The following is an 18756-nucleotide window of genomic DNA, read 5'->3' as shown; positions in this document are numbered from 1 at the left end:
TCTATGATTTTATTTATTAATTTTAAGATATCAATATATAATTTCTATACATGTAATATTCATTTAAAAAATATCCTTTAAAGTGCTTCATATTTAGTTTAAGTACACCATTTCAGATATTAGACAATTCATTTCTCATTTTCTCAAAACTCAGAACAATATTATTACAAGTTATTTTAAAACTCATTTTATTTCTTACATGAACTTATCCCCATTGCAGCAAAGGCAATAATCTAGTAGCTCAGCAGTATAATTATCTCTGTTGTAGTAGATTTCTATTGTCAGGATGATTTTTTTCAGGATGGTTTTCCTTTTCAAGGGTGGTAGAGTTTTTTCAATTTTGTTTATGGTGGATATGTGGACCAGACAAGCTAAGCTAAGACAAACTTGGCTAATAAACCACAGATAGAAATCACTATATAATAGTTGTACCTATCTGCTAATAGCGAAGAGTTTAGTAACTTTTAGTCAAATGGAGAAGGACAATGAAGGGCTTAAAGCTGTGTATCCTGAGGTGCAGAGCTTTGGATTTATGATGGCTGAATTGTTACCTCTGATTACTAAAAGATTCTGGGACTTCCCTCCCTTCTCCCTGTTTGGCACCAGAGGGACTGCTGAAACCAACTATTCAGAGTAAAATGAAGCAATTCAAAACTTTAAGAGTTATTTATTATTAACTGTTTGAATTGCCAGCTAATGACCTGCTTAAATTCTGGCAATAACTGCAACAGCACTGGTCTTACAGCCATTTCGCTGAACAATAATTTCACCAAAGCTTACTTCAAAGATACCGTCCCTTTCAGAGTACAGTAATAGATAATTAAATATTTATCAACTATGTATTAATAGTTTTCCTGTATCATTCTTTACAGATTAATTCTTCATAACATCAGTAAGCCCTACTGATTGCCCTGCATAATAGTTTACAGATTTTAGCATATCTACTAAAAACATGAAACGTCTTTTTTCATTGCACAATTAAACATAAAGGAAAATTAAATACATAAGAATAGTTAGAAACAGTTTGCAGGTTAAACTAAATGAGAGTACAGGAATAACTAACACCTACTCTAAGCCATTTCCTAGTGATGTGAACTAGACACTAGGGGTAACTTCAGGTACCATTTCTTTGGCTTAAGTGGACTATAGAGCAAAACCTAAAAAGGAGCACAAACTGAATGAGATTCTATCTCTGTCATTAATTGCAATTAAGCGCAATCCCTTATAACAACATTTACTCATCTTCAAATTTCAAACTAAAGTCATCACAGAATCGCACAGGTTGGAACGTCTGGGGGTCGTCTAACCCAATCTCCTGTGCAAAGCAGGTCCAGTTACAGCAGGCTGCCCAAGGACTTATCCAGTAGAGATCCAAATATCTCTGAAGACTGAACATTTCACAGCCGCTCTGGGATCCTGTCTCAAAAGTTGGCAAACATCACGTTAAACATTTTTATCCTTATATCTAATCAGAATTTCCCACATTTCAACTTATGATTATTGCCTCTCATGCACTCCTGAGAAGAGCCTGGCTCCATCCTCTCTCTCCACAGCCTCCAAAGCAGTAGTTGTGAAAACAGTAAGCTCTCCCCTTTGCCCTCTCTTAAGACTGAGCAAACCAAGATCTCTCAGACTCTTTGTACGTCACATGCTTCAGCCCCATAATAATCTTGGTGGCCCTCCACTGGGCTTGCTAAAGAATGCCAATGCCTTTCTTGTACCGGACAGCCCAAAGCTGGACACAGCACCCTAGATGCTGTCTCACATGAGCTGAACAGACAGAGGGGAATAATCCCTTCCCTTGACCCACTGGCTACCCTATTGTTAACACAGCTCACTTACTCTCCAAGTGTTAAGGATTTAAGACCTCTGCAACACTTTTTTTTTTTAATGATTATGTATTTGCACAAAATAAAGGAGCCTCAAGACGTAACTGGGAAAAGAAAACCACTCTGACAGCTTCATTATTCAGTATAATTCCCTGAAGACCACTGAAAATCCAGCAATTTTACCAGCATTGCAACTAGGATTTTAAAACAGCACTGCCCTTACACCCCTGATCATTTTCACTTCCCATGGCATACTTTCCTTGTGCCAGCACATTCATCTGGGTGGCTGAAAGATCAATCAGATCACTCAGGAAGAGAAAAGAAAATGGTAGGTTATAGTTTCACAAGGCATAATGAAATGACTCAGGAACCAGAGAATCCCTCTGAAGACAAAGCGATTTCAGCTCTTTGCTCTCCTCCCACCCCCCATTAGGTTCATCTCCTTATAGATTCACAGTTTTAGTTTTAACTGCATTAGTCCCCTGACCAAATTTACCAGATAAGTACATGAAAGTCTGTGGGAAGGCAAAGCAGGCATGGGAGCCAACAGACAGGCAAATGCAAGCCTGCTTCGTTCAGCCATAGCGCCAGTTTTTGAGTGATCTTTTGCACAAGGTTCAGAAACTTGAATTTTGCCTCACCAAAACAAGGTGCTGAGGGCAATCCCCACTATTTGGTCAGATGACAACTTGAGTACCGAATGCCAGCACTATGTAGAAGGAAACTCTTCTAAATATATTCCCCCCCCCCAACGCTTTCACAAATAGCCAGCTCCAATACTTGTCAAGTTTTGGCACTTGAAGGCAGGCCTTTTTGAACAGATGTAGTTTCGGCATCCAAAGTTGTAGGTAATATAGCCATACAGCCCAACCATTTGGCAAAAACTGGCTTTGGTGCCAGGGTCACCAATGCATCATGTGAATTCTCTGCCAAGAAGGAAATCAGGTGGTTTCAGGGAATGACATAATTTTTATTTCCTCCTTTATTAACTTGGCAAGTATAATCTTGGACTAATGAACTGTAAAACACTGAATATTATGGATCTTAAAGCAATGCAATTAGAACTCTAATTTTGCCCCTTAAAGCCATGAGAGAGAAAACATCTCATTTGTTTTATTGTGCCCTTTAACAGCCATACCCAAGGGACAGCCGAAACAGCAGAAAGCTGCATTGGCAAAGTTAACTGATAAGCAATCAGGTGCAGGATTCGGGTTCAATTCATTAAGTTCTATTCTGCCTTCCCCTACAACCATCCCCAAGAGAAGGAACAACATTATTCTCTCCTCCAATATTATCAACAAATTTGTATGAAGCTCCCCATTTTAGCAGCAAGGCTTCCGTGAGGACTGAAATTCAGAAAGTTATTAAGGTAAATCTACATATAGTCTCCAAACTGGAAACCAGACCAAAAATTGCACATCTACTATTATCTGTAAAACTTGAAAGTATTATAAGAAATTAATGCAAAAAGCTTAAGTTACAAGCAATATTTTAGATTATTACCAATTTTATTACTTTTAACATCAGTTACTGTTACTAAGGCAATACTTCAAGTATGCATAAAGTATCAGTATCAGAAAGGTACATCATCAGATACTGAAATTTTTTAAAAATAATTGTGGGGGTGTCAGATTTTTTCAGACGAAACTTTATGATGGTTTTCTCCATAAAAGTCATCAATTACAAATCTGAAGCAAGTTCAGTATTCTGGTAAATACACATAATCCTAAGGATATTAACTAACAAAGCACCTATATGTGAATATTAGCTTGGTAGCTGTCTGGGACCAAAGTAATGAACCATTCCAGAGAGCAATGCAGACAACCCTGCCACACCCTTTTATTGCAAGAACCAGTACAGCAGAAAGTGCTGACAACAAGCTGTATGACAAACAAATATCTCAGCATTGCACTCCCCAGTGCATCCAGGAGCACAGCAGCAGTTTAGTTTATTTTGCTTTCTACAGAACCTACCTATATCTAGCAGGATTTATCTGTTCAGATTTCATGCCTTGCAAAAGTATTCGTACCATACCAGCTGGGAAACACAAGCTATCACTGGGAATAGTAAAGCTATGTCCATGCAATCTTATATCTCAAACAACAAGCTGGTATAATACACTATCCGAAATCTTACAATCCAACTTAAAATAACTAAGAATTGATTTTTACAAGACAGTAATCAAGAGCTCCAATGTACTAAAAGCAGAGTAAATCTATTGCAACAACAAAATACAAGTTTACATAATAAAAGGTCTGACCTTTTAAACAATTAAGCACATTACTAAATCATCCTCCTGTGAGGAGCTCAATTTCAGACAATAGTATGAGTCATATGAGTAAACTTGGTGTTGGGAAAACTTGCCTGAAGTAGGGTTGGAAAAGCTTAATTGCTTAACTCTTTCCATTAAAGAAATACAAAAATGCCTTACTTTTGAGAAACCAACAGACCTTTGGAACTCAGTAGAGAGAGACATAAAATACACCCATCAAAAAGTACATCCAAAAATACATTAAAATTGAAAACAAAAGAAACACAAGGAGCAAGTTATCGGTTCAATATTTCCTGCCTATATATTTTTCTTCTTTATGTATGACTAGAAATATCATAAGTTCTTCATGTTCTTTTTTAGGGCATTTATACACCAATTCATTAATCTGGAAATACCTCCCCAAAATAACACTTTATTTTCCTCATTTTATCATATAGGCAAGTCATATCAGTTTGATCAATACTGACTGCAACCCTGGTTCTCTCTTGCCCCAGAAACAATGTTTTACTGCCAGAATGTGCTAACTTTTGATCCCTTCCCACTTTCAATTCCAGTTACTGTTGTGAGGAATCAGTGGATCTAAAAAGCAAGGTAAGTGGGACAACTTTGATAACTCTGAAATAAAATTTTAAAACTGAAAGCAACCACCAGTTCACAGAGTTCAGTATTTTGCCATCATAAGCAATCACATAATAGAAATGTAACAGAAAGGACAAAAAAATGTCCGGTACCCACTAACCACTAGCATAGCTCTTCCTGTTCTCCAATTTGAAATCTTTGGTGCAAACAACAAATCCTTGGGGGGGGGAATACTGTGCCATGTAAGAGATTTAAATAAATAAATAAAATCACGGACATGGGTGAAAGAGCCTAGATGTTCCCAGGAAAGGATCACAAACTGCACTACAAAGTTAAAAAACCCCTTGGGGTCATCAGCCTGATCCATCCAGGAGAACCTTCAATAAATGGGACCTAAGAAATAACTATCTAATTAGCATGAACATTTGCATGAGATGCAACATTTCTTCAGTGCAGCCATTTGTCCCAAAATAAGACTCCACTTCCTCATACTGAAAGAAGCAAAGCCTGCTCGTTTGGAAGACCCCAGTCCACATGTGGATTGCAATTAAATTTTGTTCACACCATGGAAAACACTGACATCTGGTTTATGCAAGATCTTATCCCTCCTGAAGATAGTCCAGTCTTTCATGAAGCAACAGGAGTCACCGCGTCACAACTCCTTGCCATAAAGGCAGCATGCAATTCCTGGCCGAGAAGACCTCTGTAAAAGCCTAGAGAGACTCACAGCAGAAATATTGTTGTTGCTATGAATGAAATAAATGGAAACGTGTGTGAAATCACTGGAAAAAAAATTACAGAACAAGGGTTAAAAGAATGACTTGTACTGATAATGAGTAATCCTGTTAGGAGCAGTGTCCTGGGAAAAGTAAAATTGAGGAATAGGTTGTTTATATCAAGACCAGAAGGCCTGCCCTCTGTAAATTCACAGCACAGTGACTCATCAGCAGAAGATCCTGCCTTCCTAACATCAGGAGGATGGAAAGTTGGAGCATATCACATATGGGATTCCTTTTCCTGACTGACAGGAAAACAGACATGTATTTTAAAAAAAGAAAAAAAAAAAAAACAAGAAAAACAGATAACAAGCATGAACTTCATTTAAGATTTATGGAGACTTCAGACTCTTTCTTCCATCAAAGGACCATTTATATATAAAGCTGAATACCATAAAAGATCTGTCCAAAGACTAATCATCACCAGTGAAACAACCTCAGAGACATGATGAGGATTGGATAGCCAGCATCTCTTGCATTGCACAAAAGAGGTCCTGGCCAGACCAAATACGTGCACAATCTGGTCCTTGTAAGTATTATCAGTATGACAGTGTGACAACGAAATTTATGAGAATGAACGGAAGCTGGTAAAATCAGCATCACTTTCCCCTTCCGTAAGATCCTGCACTGAATTTTGTTACACTAAATCTATAATAAGTCATCCTCCAAATGTTTAAAAAATAGGATTGGACCTGCAATCAAGAAACAGTTCAAAACCACAGTGTAATACCACTGATACTTTTACAAAAATACTTTTTGTAAAGCTTGAATAGAGAAAGGAGAAAGTACACAGTACAAAACCAAAAAATCCTCATTACATTCTGAATTATTTTCCATTTTTTAATATGTAATTGAATGTTCGGTATAAAGTCAGCCAGCAAAATTCATTTTTCTGCTTTTCCAACTGTACCTTTAATTCACAGTTGTAAAGATCTCAGCAAAGCATACCAGTATTGTCTTATTTCTAGAAATTAACTGTTGCTTAGCTAGAAGTTAACCAGAATTTCTGTTTCGAAGACCGTGGCCATAATTTTAAGGACAAGATGCATCCTCTCGAAAAACTAGCCATAGGCCCACGGAAAACAGTAACTCATAGAAACTTACTAAACCATGGAGAGCCAAGGGGGAAAAAAAAAAAAAAAATCATTACACCTTACTTATATCTTGGTAAAGAAGCACATCTCAAAATTTAGCAAATTTTTCAGCTTTTTAAAAGAAATTTAACTGAATAAGCCAACTGGCATACTGATGGCAAGAGGATAGCATGATTTGAAATTGTCAAAATAAAAAATTAGAGACATCAACATTTCTATGTGCAAACATGAATCAAAAGATACAGTATCAGGTGATACTGTAACTATGTATCTCCAAATGAGACCTTTTCCCTCTCAACCCCCCCCCCCCTTTTTTTTTTTTCTAATTAACTCCTAAGAAGCCCTAGCCTATCTCTTTTGGGTATGGATTACACAGTTCCTTGTACTGACAGAAAATACATTTCAGTTCTTACTTTCTACTTAAATACAAGGATTCATTTATGTGCTATAGAAACAACATTCTCCTGTACATTAATTAACATTCTACTGAGAACAAAAATTTTCTTTCCTTTTTTCCATAGCACAAGTAGCGAAGGGAGTGAGGAGTTTTCAACATACACCAAAAGCTATTCCATTTCATTAGATAGAGTAACTAAATATTTATTTACTTTTGGAAGGTAAGTTTCAAGCTACTCACTCTCATTCAATGGTAACCAATAACGCAGTATTTTATATTTATTGTACTTTACACATAAAACAGAATTAGCCAACGTTTGGGGTTTTTTTAAGCCACTGTAAAAACAAATAGAAAGCTTACCTTCTTCTGGTACCAAACTATAGCATCAGTTACTTTGGACGCCATTTATTCCACTGAATTCACACAGTCATTTTAGGCTGTTAACAGAAAAAGACAGAGCTTTACTTCCACCTTCCCTACAAAGGCCAACATAGGGAATGTAGAAACACTCCCATTACCTGCAAAGCGCTGAACAGCTATATTTACTTTACACCTTGCCTCATTACTATTTTAGTAAGAGTTTGGGTCTTCCCCTCTAAGTAAACAAAAAACTACAAATCTGCTGCTACAGGACATCAGAAGCCTCAGTTTTGTCCATCGTTCCCAGTGAAACACAGGTGGCACAGAGATGATCTGTTATTGTCTTACGAGAACCTTACAAGAGTTATATTACATGCAGCTTTTTTTTTTTTTCTCTGATAAATTAAGGAACCTATAGTTATTAACACAGCACAGTATTCTGAAGTCCAGAAATAATTGTGTTAAAAAATGCAAGAAAATTTCATACAGACTATTAGATATTTCTGGAGGAAAAAAAAAAAAACAAAACACACAACAGTGCTAGAACTCCACTAATTATAAAATTAATACACCATGAAAACAGCAGACAAAAACTAAGTGAAATGGAGAAAAACAAGGAAGAGTGGTATGTCTGTTTTAATGGTAGCAAGTAGTAGTATTAGTTAATCTTTGATGTCACTGTCATTAGCTTCAATGTGGAGAAAAAAAATCAAACAAAAATTTCAGCCTACATAAAACATTCCTACCTTGAAAATTAATTTTAAAAGTTTTCTTTCATGTAATCAGTCAGCCAGAGTTAGTTCAGAAAAAAAAGTAAGAATAAAGAAACATAAAAAGCCTTCAGATTTAGAATTATTGTCTTTCTACAAAATTGCATATATTCTCTCATTCTGGCCATTCTGTAAAATCAAAGGAAAGTTTAGGTGAGAATTACAGAATCCTTTCCAGATATTTTATTATAATATACAAGTTCTTTCAGATATGAATGTATTATCATTAAAACCAAATTCAAATATTTCACAAATAGATTACTTCACATTTTAACAGATGAATAACAGTTAAATGAGCTTAGTACTGTCCTGGTTTCAGCTGGATAGAGTTAATTGTCTTCCTAGTAGCTGGTACAGTGCTATGTTTTTGAGCTAGGTATGAGAAGAATGTTGATAACACTGATGTTTTCAGTTGTTGCTAAGTAGTGTTTAGTCTAAAGTCAAGGATTTTTCAGCTTCTCATGCCCAGCCAGCGAGAAGGCTGGAGGGGCACAAGAAGTTGGGAGGGGACACAGCCAGGACAGCTGACCCAAACTGGCCAAAGGGGTATTCCATACCATGTGATGTCACATCTAGTATATATAAACTGGGGGGGTAGGGGTGGGGGGATCACTGCTCGGGGACTAACTGGGCGTTGATCGGCGGCTGGTGAGCAACAGCACTGCACATCATTTGTATATTCCAACCCTTTTATTATTACTGCTGTCATTTTATTAGTATTATCATTATCATTATTAGTTTCTTCTTTTCTGTTCTATTAAACCGTTCTTATCTCAACCCACAAGTTTTACTTCTTTTCCCGATTTTCTCCCCCATCCCACTGGGTGGGGGGGAAGACAGTGAGCTGCTGTGTGGTGCTTAGTTGCTGGCTGGGGTTAAACCATGACGAGTACCTAGATTTCCAACTCTTAATTAAGGCAGGAAGCTGCCAGTGGAAGAAAAGAAGGAAGAAAGAATTTTAAAAACTGTTAAAATATTTGAAAAAAAAATCTGAATACTTTTATGTTTAATAATCTTTCATCTCACTGATTCCCTTTAAAAATGTATGTATGTATGTAAACATATATGCCATACTCAAGCCCAGTTAAAAAAAAAAGTCAATGGGTACACTATACTACACGTGACCTTTTAACAATAGTTGGTGAAAACTTAAGTTTTCAGCTCCACCTAACATTCAGCATCCTTCCTGTGTTTACAAAAAGTTTACGAATGTTATTTTTATATAACTGTACCAAGTACTTAACATGCAAGGGAATTCCTATTTTATTCTGTAAAGCTATAAATTCCTAACAAATTATGCAAAAGACTTTGAAAAAGTTAGTATAAGTAACTTCAAAACAATAAACAAGTTTTCCAAACATACTATCTGAACGATTCCAGGATCAAGCATAATTGGTAAAAATAAACACAAGAAGATCTCTTAAAAAAACTTCACAAACACAGTTTCACAGAATCACAGAATGGCTGAGGTTGGAAGTGACCTGGTCATCACCCTGCTCAAGCAGGGCCATCTAGAACCAGTTGCCCAGGACCGTATCCAGATGACTTTTCAGTATCTCCAAGGATGGAGACTCCACAACCTCTCTGGGCAACCTGTGGCAGTGCTCAGCCACCCTCACAGTGAAAAAGTGTTTCCTGATGTTCAGAGGGAACCTCCCGTGTTTCGGTTTGTGCCCGTTGCCTCTGGTCCTGTCAGTGGACACCACTGGAAAGAGCCTGGCTCTGTCCTCTCTGCACCCTCCCTTCAGGTATTTATAGACACTGATGAGATCCCCCTGAGCCTTCTCCTCTCCGGGCTGAACAGTCCCAGCTCTCTCAGCCTTTCCTCAAAGGAGAGATGCTCCAGTCCCTTCATTATCTCTATGGCCCTTCGTTGGGCTCTCTCCAGTAAGTCCGTTGTCTCTCTTGTACCAGGGAGCCCAGAACTGGACCCAGCACCCCAGGCATGGCGTCACCAGTGGTGAGGAGGAGGAGTGGTAGTTTAGCCCCCAAACACCAAACTATGCATCGAGCATTCTTCCAAGATCAATCTCTCTCAGCAAAAAAACGTGATTTAGGGGTATATTTCTGATAAAAATATCACAGTTATCATACATTGTCAATATCAACAACAATATTGCACCTTATATTTCTTCATTAAAAGGAAACAAGAATTATTAATCCGTAGGCAGTTTTTATAGTGAAAGATTAAAGGTGATCTTTGTTTTTTCTTTATAGCATTTCCACAGTTAAGAAGGACAAAGAAAAATACAATGTCCAACAGGTGGGATAGAAACTGAAACACACAGATTAAAATAAATAAAAGTGTCTTTATGAAATGCCTAAGCATTAGAATAACTCATGACACTTTATTATACCTTGTTCATCACCAAAAATTTCAGGGTTTTTTGTTTTGTTTTTTTAAAAAAAAATATTAGATTACCTGGTCATAACAGCTGTTTGTATGAAAATCACAAATACTCCCTATACAAAAGCCCTACCAACACTGCCATCTTCCAAGACATTTCTCAGAAAGAAAAGATGACCCTCTAAAAGACTCAGTTATGCACTGACACCTGTTTATTCAGTCTTCCCTGACTTGTGTATGGATGTACTCGTATTTTACACAGGGCATTACTTTAAAGACACTGTATTTAGTAAGTTTGGATATGTATCATATACACCATAGTACAAACCTTCAATAAATTGATTTTATACCAGCTCCTGAGGATTTCTAAGAAACATAATGCCATACATTTTCATGTTTCACAAAGCTTTTTCAAAAAAAGAGAAATCAAATACCCAAAAGGAGCTATATTTAAAATGTCTAACAGTGTAACTCCAATATCCTTTATACAACCTCAGATAAAATTACAACACAATAGAAAGAAATGTCTCAGAGAGAGCTTAGTCATTACCAAATTTCAGAAATACCAGGACACTGACTTTTGGTGCAACTGAGCAAACGAGCACCGCAATTTTTCCACTGTTGATAATATCATGTAAGTCACATCAAGTCAGTAAAAGCTGGCAGCCACGACTGTGTCAACATCTGTAATTGTTTCTGACCTATTTGCTTCTGATAATAGCAGAGGTTTTTCTAACAGCAACTACCAGTTATTAAGAATTCATTGGCACAATAAATGTAAAAATATTTCTATCACATAAAGCATGGAGCCCAACAGAGACTTTGATATAACTTGGCATATTACATAGACTGGTTACCCTTCTTTCTTACCCATACAAAGCTTAAAATAGGATTTCCTTTCTTGTTTGAAAACCTGTTTAAGTAAACTTAAATTTAAAATCATTTGCTACACTCAGAGAGACTTAAAACCTTTAGTGATATATAGCCTCCACACGTAACATGGCCTACATTGTACAGTCACAGTGAAAGCAGTTCCACTGCTCATGGAGCTGCCGGTGTAAGAACGATGCCATACAGATTTTGGTCACACTTGCACTCCTCCTTCCCCTCCTTTGTGAGCCCATCTTGGAGGATCTTTAACTCCTCCTCATTTATCTTAAACCAACATCCCCTCTCACATACAATATAACCCTGCTTCCTACCACCATAATTACAGGATGAAAAAAAGGTTGGATTACAGGATGAGAAACTCATTATTGGGAGTAAAGCACTAACTGTTGAACCCACACAGAAATCTCTCCCTCAACAGCTATGTTAACTTGATCTCTCTCTTTCTCTCCAAGATCAATGATTTTTCAGGAAACCAATGCTAACTTATGAATCCAAGAGTTCCAACTGTGTCAACTATGGCTAAAATTGGACAAGCCATTTTAAAGGCAGCAATCTTTTTTTGCAAGTAGTTCTCCAACTCACTCAAAACCGCTTTGGCTTGAGAAACAATTATATCACAAAGCTAAAAGCCAAGTATAATGAAGTAGTTTTATTATTAATTTATTTGATTTCTATCAACAAACCTGTTAGGTTACCCATGGTTTTCATATTTTTAAGAAACTCTCTACATTAAATCCTCTGTAGTCTATTTTGGTGGTGTTTAAAGCATATTTGCATACACATTTGCATATACAAATGCAAAGATGATGCTTACAAAAGTAAATATGACAAAATCATGGGATGGATGTCTCAAAAGACTTTAACAGTTTGGTATGCCAAGTAAAAATACTTCCACAAGGAAATATCACATGCTTTCTTCAAAAGAGATACAACAATTTCTGAGACAGCACTGAAATGAAAGGTGAAAAGGTTCATTTAATTATTTCTGGACAGTGCTTCTGCTTGCAGGGGCTGGGATTTGTCTGTGGTTTGGGGGTTGGTTTTTTTTGAGACAGTATACCGAGTTTGATACACTTGGCCTGAAGCTAACTTATCTGGATGAGAATTGGATGGTAACAATTCAAGGCACTTAAGCTGCAGCCCCAGCTCTGACTCTGCATCTGCCCACAGCTCACTGAACACCTGGACAGGAGACTAAGTATTGCAACAATTTCAGAACTCTACATATTCATTACAAGTTAATATGTTATTCAGCTGACAATTTGTATTGATATTGATCCTGAAGTCAGACTGTACAAGCTGGGCTCTAAGGCACATCAGTAGTACCAAATAGGTCAAATGAACAAACAAAAACAGCTGATACACATCCACAAGCACAACAGAGCACTGCCTATTCTTCTGCCTTGTTCTCCCCCCATCCTCTCCAGATCTAGCCATTTGTTTCATGTTCTGTGTTGAGTACCTGCATCTGGGGCAGGGACCAGCTTTTGCACTCAGTTGTACAATGTCCTGTGCAGAGTAACTACAGCAAAATTAACTCGTTGGACATTTAAGAGTAACACAAAAAATACTCCCAACTTCAGAGATTAGACAGAACATCCAAATATAAAAGCTTGATCACAACACCTCTGTGACATTCATCAGAGCCGTTCATTGCATTTCCATCAAACCCACAGTTAATACTACTACTAACATGCAACATTTTTTGATCCAAACTTCGTTACTTCCTTAAAACTAAAAATAGATGACTACCTGGTTTTGGTGATCCCTATTCAGATGTGGAGTTTCTTAGCTATTTCTTTTCCACTACACCTTGCAATCAAATGAGCAGTTTTTGAAAAGCCACAGAAATAGGTATTTAGATGTCTTCAGGTAGTTAAATGTTCATTCAAGCAGTGCAGTGCTTATTGTGTAACACAAGATTAGATATTACACTACAGATTTAAATAAATTCAAAGTAAGTATATTTAAAAATTTTACTCATATCCACAGGGTTTTGGCAAACCAAGCCAAACATAAACACATACATTTCTAAACAACAGTCTCCAGAAAATAAAATCTATTCTGAACTCTGACAGAAGTTCAGGATAAAACTGTGCTCCTCATAGTGACAAAGGCAAAAAAATTACAATTTTTGGAAGAATATTCAAGTCTAAGCAGTGTCAACTAGTGAAAGGACATAATTAAAAATACAACACAAGCAAGGAAGCATAGACAAACAGTTGCTTCCCTTGCCTGTAAACACTGTGAATCACTAAGTATTTCAAGGAACCTGTTTCCTTTATAACAATCGTAACCTGAATGGCCAGGATACCATCCAGCTGTTAAGTCAAGACTTGAACGTCCTTCTCAACTCATTATGATCATGGAATGATGAAGTTGGCATGTTCACTAGACACCATTAGGAGTAAAATTGCAGAGCTGTGACATTTGTCTCAAATATGTTTTTTAAAATACCATCAATTTTTATTACCTTCAGAAGAAGAACTTCTTTCAGCAGCAAATTAAAGGCAGTTTTAAAAAAGTTACTGCATAAAGCCATGAGAATAGAAGAACTTGATTTCAACTGCTTTGCACAATAGAACTGTTTTACCATTATGTTAGATCCTCCATATTACAGTTTCAGAGTCACAGGCATAATTTCACTAAGATTTCCTGGTATAAGAGACAATGAACCAGAATAGTAAAGCCTACAGTTTAAACTACTGATTTTGTAGCAACATTTGTATCACACAAACTCACTCAAAAGTAAAATATTATACCTGCTGATGCACAGCTAGAAAATAACTTTAACGAGGAAAAAAAACCCTCACTTTTCAGGTTCAACATTAAAATAGAAGTTAACTTTATCATCAAATGGCTGACATTATTTGATATTTTAAGTTAATTTAAAATGAGCCAAATAAACAGCTTAGTCAAGCATCCACTGTTGACCGAAAAGCTGCTTGTGCCATGACGAAACAAGCCAACGCAGGTATCAATGTAATGCAGATACACCACTAAAACTTACCAGGAGTCATCCTTCCTACACTCAAGTCCATGGGAGTTCTGCTACTCCCACCAAGAACAGGATTAAACCCTTGAAGCAGTGTTTCAAAAGACACATTCTTTTCATGTACATTACAAATAAACCATTAAACCTACATTTCCTTTTTTAAAAGGAACATCAGATACTATATAATGCACTCTGTTTTAAGTACTTTATCTATGCACCGCTTTTCTCAAAACAGTATTTCAGAATTGCAAATTGTATACAAGCAAATGAGAAACTTGTCACTCCCAGGTTCACACCTTTCAGTGGAAGTTTTATCACATTCCTTTCAGCTAGCCTTAAAAAGGAAGGAAAAAAAATAAAATTAAAAAATCAGACACTGCTAACCCAAGGACCATATCCAGCAGCCAGCATGAGAAGTAGTCTTGCTGCCATGCCAGCCAAGGCCCCCTCCAAGTTGTTGCCTTGAAATCCAAGGTCAAGATAATTTGTAAATAAAAAGGAATTAACATACTCACTTTCCCAAAGTAACAGCATGATAGTTTGTAAATAAAAAGGAATTAACATGCTTGCCTTGCCCAAACACCACCAACAACTCTGCTAAATTTGGATACCAGTATTCCTAAGACACTGTTTGTGAAAAGAGAATTAATTTTCAAACTTTGTTCTTCACACTATCTCAAAAAAAAAAACAAACCCAAAATACCCCAAAACCAAAGAACAATCACGCCCAAACAACAGGTGAAAAAAAACACTGAACATCCCTAGATACCTGTTTGGGGAGGGGTTTTTGTTTGTTTGAGGAGTTTATCAGGCCAACAACAACAAAATATGAATCAGACCCTATGCTGGCTGCTGTGTATCAAGCCCTGTTCTTTATGAACACAGATGTACCAAACGTGATATACCATGACACATACAGACATTTGGCAGCATGTCCATAACTGCCTGGGTCTCCAAGTAAGATGTCAGTTAGCGAAAAACAGATACTTTCTCAGGCCTCTGTATTTTGCCCACAAACCACAGTATCTGATCCCATTTCTGCCACTGCATATTTATTCTTCCTTATAAAGCTCACACCCTTTATCACTTACCATCCCAAGCAGGAAGCTCTCACAGTTGCAGCTGCAGCATAGAGCGTGCAGCGAGAATCAGTTTTCAAATTCTGGTGGGAAGTAGGCTCGACTTAACCATCTTCACTTCCACAGTAAAAATGCCGATATCTGAAGGACAAACAAGCAAGGAAGTACCACAGAAAATAACTGTCTCCTGAGGAACACTTGTTTTGCCAGTGAATTACACAATTGTCTGAAATAGTAGCAAAATGTTGAGTATCAGGATTTCTATGATTTATTTCAGGTTCTGGGAAAAGAACATTGTGTGCAGTTGTTGCAACCCGCTGTAGCCATTTCTGGAATCTATGCCCTCAGCCTCAAGGTCTGTGCAAATTTCCTAATTTTGTTACATAACTGGTTTCTGTTCATGGCTCCATTGGAAGTGACATGACACAATTTCAGTTACCTTACTTGCAAAAACAGGGGGGAGGACTCTGTGCTGAGAAGTCCAGGATTCTACTACACCTCTCAATTTACTCCTGAGCCTGCTGCAGTGTTTATTAATTAGCAGAAAAACTCCTAATATTTAAACATATTCTACTGTTTAATGAGGTGGAAAAAATTCAAGCCCTTAAAGTGGACTATAATCAAGTTAATTTTGTTTCTTATCTTCTGTAAGAGATATTAGTGACAAAATTCCCATTAATCCAAATACAGTAATTGCTGCCAGCATGCTAGATCTACAAGCCAAGACATTTCTGAAAATGCTGCATCTTTTAAAAAAAAATAAAAATAAAACATAGTATATGGTCAATCTCAAGTTCTACTCTTTTAATTCCTTTTTTTTTTGTACTGAATACTACACACATACATATCCCATTGAACATATTTACAATCTTACAACGAGAAATCCCTGAAGTAATTCACGTATACATGTGCTCTTAGAACTGTAACAACTTTATTAAGGAATAGAATTTCTATAAATATTATGTTTTTCATTTATATACACATTCTTCTTAAACACTCAAAAAAACCCAAAACCAACCCAAAATATAGTAGCCACCTTGAAATAAAATGCTATGCTCCTTTTCTCCTCCTTGCGATTCTAAACACAACAATAATTTCCTGCAACAATAAATCTTGCTCACTGAAAATACTGACTTGGTGTTTAGGAAGACATGTTTATCTGTCACCAGGCAATGCACAGCAGAGTTGTGGCTTCTCGATGAGTACAGTCAGGAAGTTGAAAACCACTCCTAAATGACCAAGTTTGCATCATGTTCTACAAATAGTTATCCAGCAAGTTTTTGAAGCAGCTGAGGCATGAAGCAGCTGAGCTGTCAGAAAGAGTTGCAGTCTCTTATAACAGCCACTGTTCTGTAGGAACATAGTAGCAAAGGAAGAGCTTATATTTTTTAAAAAGTCTCTGGAGCGGTCCAAGCAAGGAATTGTAGGGTAACAAGCCTTACATGTGTATCTGGCAAGCTCCTCAAAACCATCATTAAAAATAGAACACCATTATACCTGAAAGACTATCTGATAGGGTCTAATCAGCAGTTTCTGCAAAGGAAGATCATGTCTTAGCCTATCAGTATTTCTGAACATGTCAAACTAACTGATAAACAAGAGCAAGTGATAAAACATAAGTGGACTTTCAAAGAGCCTTTGGAAGAATGTCAAAGACTTCTAAATAGACTGCTATTTGTGAAAAGCAGACGTTGCCATGGATCAAAAAGCAGCCAGAAAATTGAACAAAATTCTGAGGTCAACATTCTTCATTGCAATAGGCTAATTGGATAATAGAGATTAATAGCAGCACCCAGTCTGAATAAAATAGCCTATTTATTGCCTGCTCAGGTGCCTAGAAGCTCCTTGGACCACACACAGCTGGTCTGCTAGCTCTTCCCGTTCTGTGTCAGTCCAAGGCAAAGTGCACTTCATGCAGAAGCATCCTAATCCCAAAACTAAACTCAAACTAAATCTTCCTAGTCTGCTTTCTTTATGTTCCACTAGCTTTCACGTACCTGACCACCCTGTAGTGACAGAGGTAGACGTTCAGGATCTTATTCAGTATGCACATGCCCTGGTGGCTAGCACTTTCCGGAGGTTTGACATTAAAGCCACTCAGGATAAGAGCACCCAGAAATCACAACTTCCAACTTTCTGAGTACACTAACCATTCGACTTTTAGGAGAAAGATGAATGCAGACACTCATCACACCACTGCTTCACCAGGTGCTGACAGCTAACATTAGCTTACAAATAAATAGAGATGCCCCACATTCCTGCTCCTTCCCAGAGCTCTTAAGAGGGAACTCCCAGCAGAAGAAATCACTCACTACGGATACATAAGGTCCACACAAAGCCAATGGAGAAGGTCAGGGTGGACCAGGAAGGCTTCACAAGTGTTTTAACCACTCTAAACCAGTCTTACCACAGTCCAACCTCCTCCTCAGTCACCAGCTTCCATCCCTCTTTTTACCAGCATTGGAGCCCATCGCACAGGAGACAGCTTCAAGGATCTGACTATCATTACTAAGTAAATGAGCTGTTTTCACCTGAATTAGCTCCACAGATCTAGGGACTGCAGAGTAAGATGAGCACTAACGCCATTGCCAGTAGTGAGGCAGCTCTCACCGAAGCCAACTTGAACACTCTGGCTCTCTATCTGCAAGCCTTCAGAAGTACCATCAACAGAGTTAATCTGGACAATTAAGACTGTTTCCCCTCACCTCCTCCCACTATTTAGACCCGTAGCCTAGAGTTTTTACAAAGTACTTCCTAAGTTAAGTCCTTAAATGGTGTGAACTGAGCCCTGCCCTAGTATTCCAAACCTCAAGCTTCTGTAAATAGGTCCAGCAGTGCTCACCATATTTATTTTTTATACACCAGAGAAGAAAAGAAAACCTGATGTAGTAACATTTCCAGATGACAATTAATCTTACAATAGCAAAGCTTAAGAAGATGGATCAACTTTAACAATGAATAGGCAACATAAACAGAATTTAGTATCAATAACACACATGATACCTATAAGAGGTGTGGGGGGGGAGTGAACTATGTACACCACACAAAGCTTTAAAATCAGGTATCTCAAATCCGGAAAGGAAATTTGGCAGCTCAGCGAGCCCTTCCATTCAAGATCCTATAGTTAGAAGAGCATAGAGACACCTGAATAGAAGAGTAATAACAAGGAAAATACTGCAGCACAGCTCTGTTGATAGGTTGTGCAATCTGACCTGAAATGCATGTATGTTATTTGAAGAAGAATATTAAAATACTGAGGGAGGTGTTCTGAGAAAGGCTATGAATTATCAACCACTTGAAAGAGTCTCCTGTTGAGACAGGCAAGTATGAACAGAAAAATAAAGAACTATAAATTATATGAGACTTT

The 18756-nt window shown here is 37.4% G+C and overlaps 1 protein-coding gene across 4 annotated transcripts in view; it reads right to left on the bottom strand.

The window, feature by feature from the left end:
* The window catches only part of PHTF2 (putative homeodomain transcription factor 2), a 71734-nt gene that overhangs the window by 48101 nt on the left and 4877 nt on the right, over nt 1-18756 (bottom strand). For 3 of the 4 annotated variants that reach the window (XM_052789603.1, XM_052789606.1, XM_052789605.1), the window contains exon 2: nt 7308-7384. In XM_052789603.1, coding sequence (XP_052645563.1) covers nt 7308-7352 — 45 coding nt within the window. In that variant the 5' untranslated portion in view covers nt 7353-7384. Of the gene's footprint in view, nt 1-7307; nt 7385-15401; nt 15566-18756 lie in introns of those variants that run through there. The other variant, XM_052789604.1, reaches the window with a different exon arrangement.

Source organism: Harpia harpyja, chromosome 6 (assembly GCF_026419915.1).
Source record: "Harpia harpyja isolate bHarHar1 chromosome 6, bHarHar1 primary haplotype, whole genome shotgun sequence".
NCBI lineage: Eukaryota > Metazoa > Chordata > Aves > Accipitriformes > Accipitridae > Harpia > Harpia harpyja.
The sequence above is the reverse complement of the archived record's forward strand: the minus strand, read 5'-3'. Positions and strand labels throughout refer to the sequence as shown.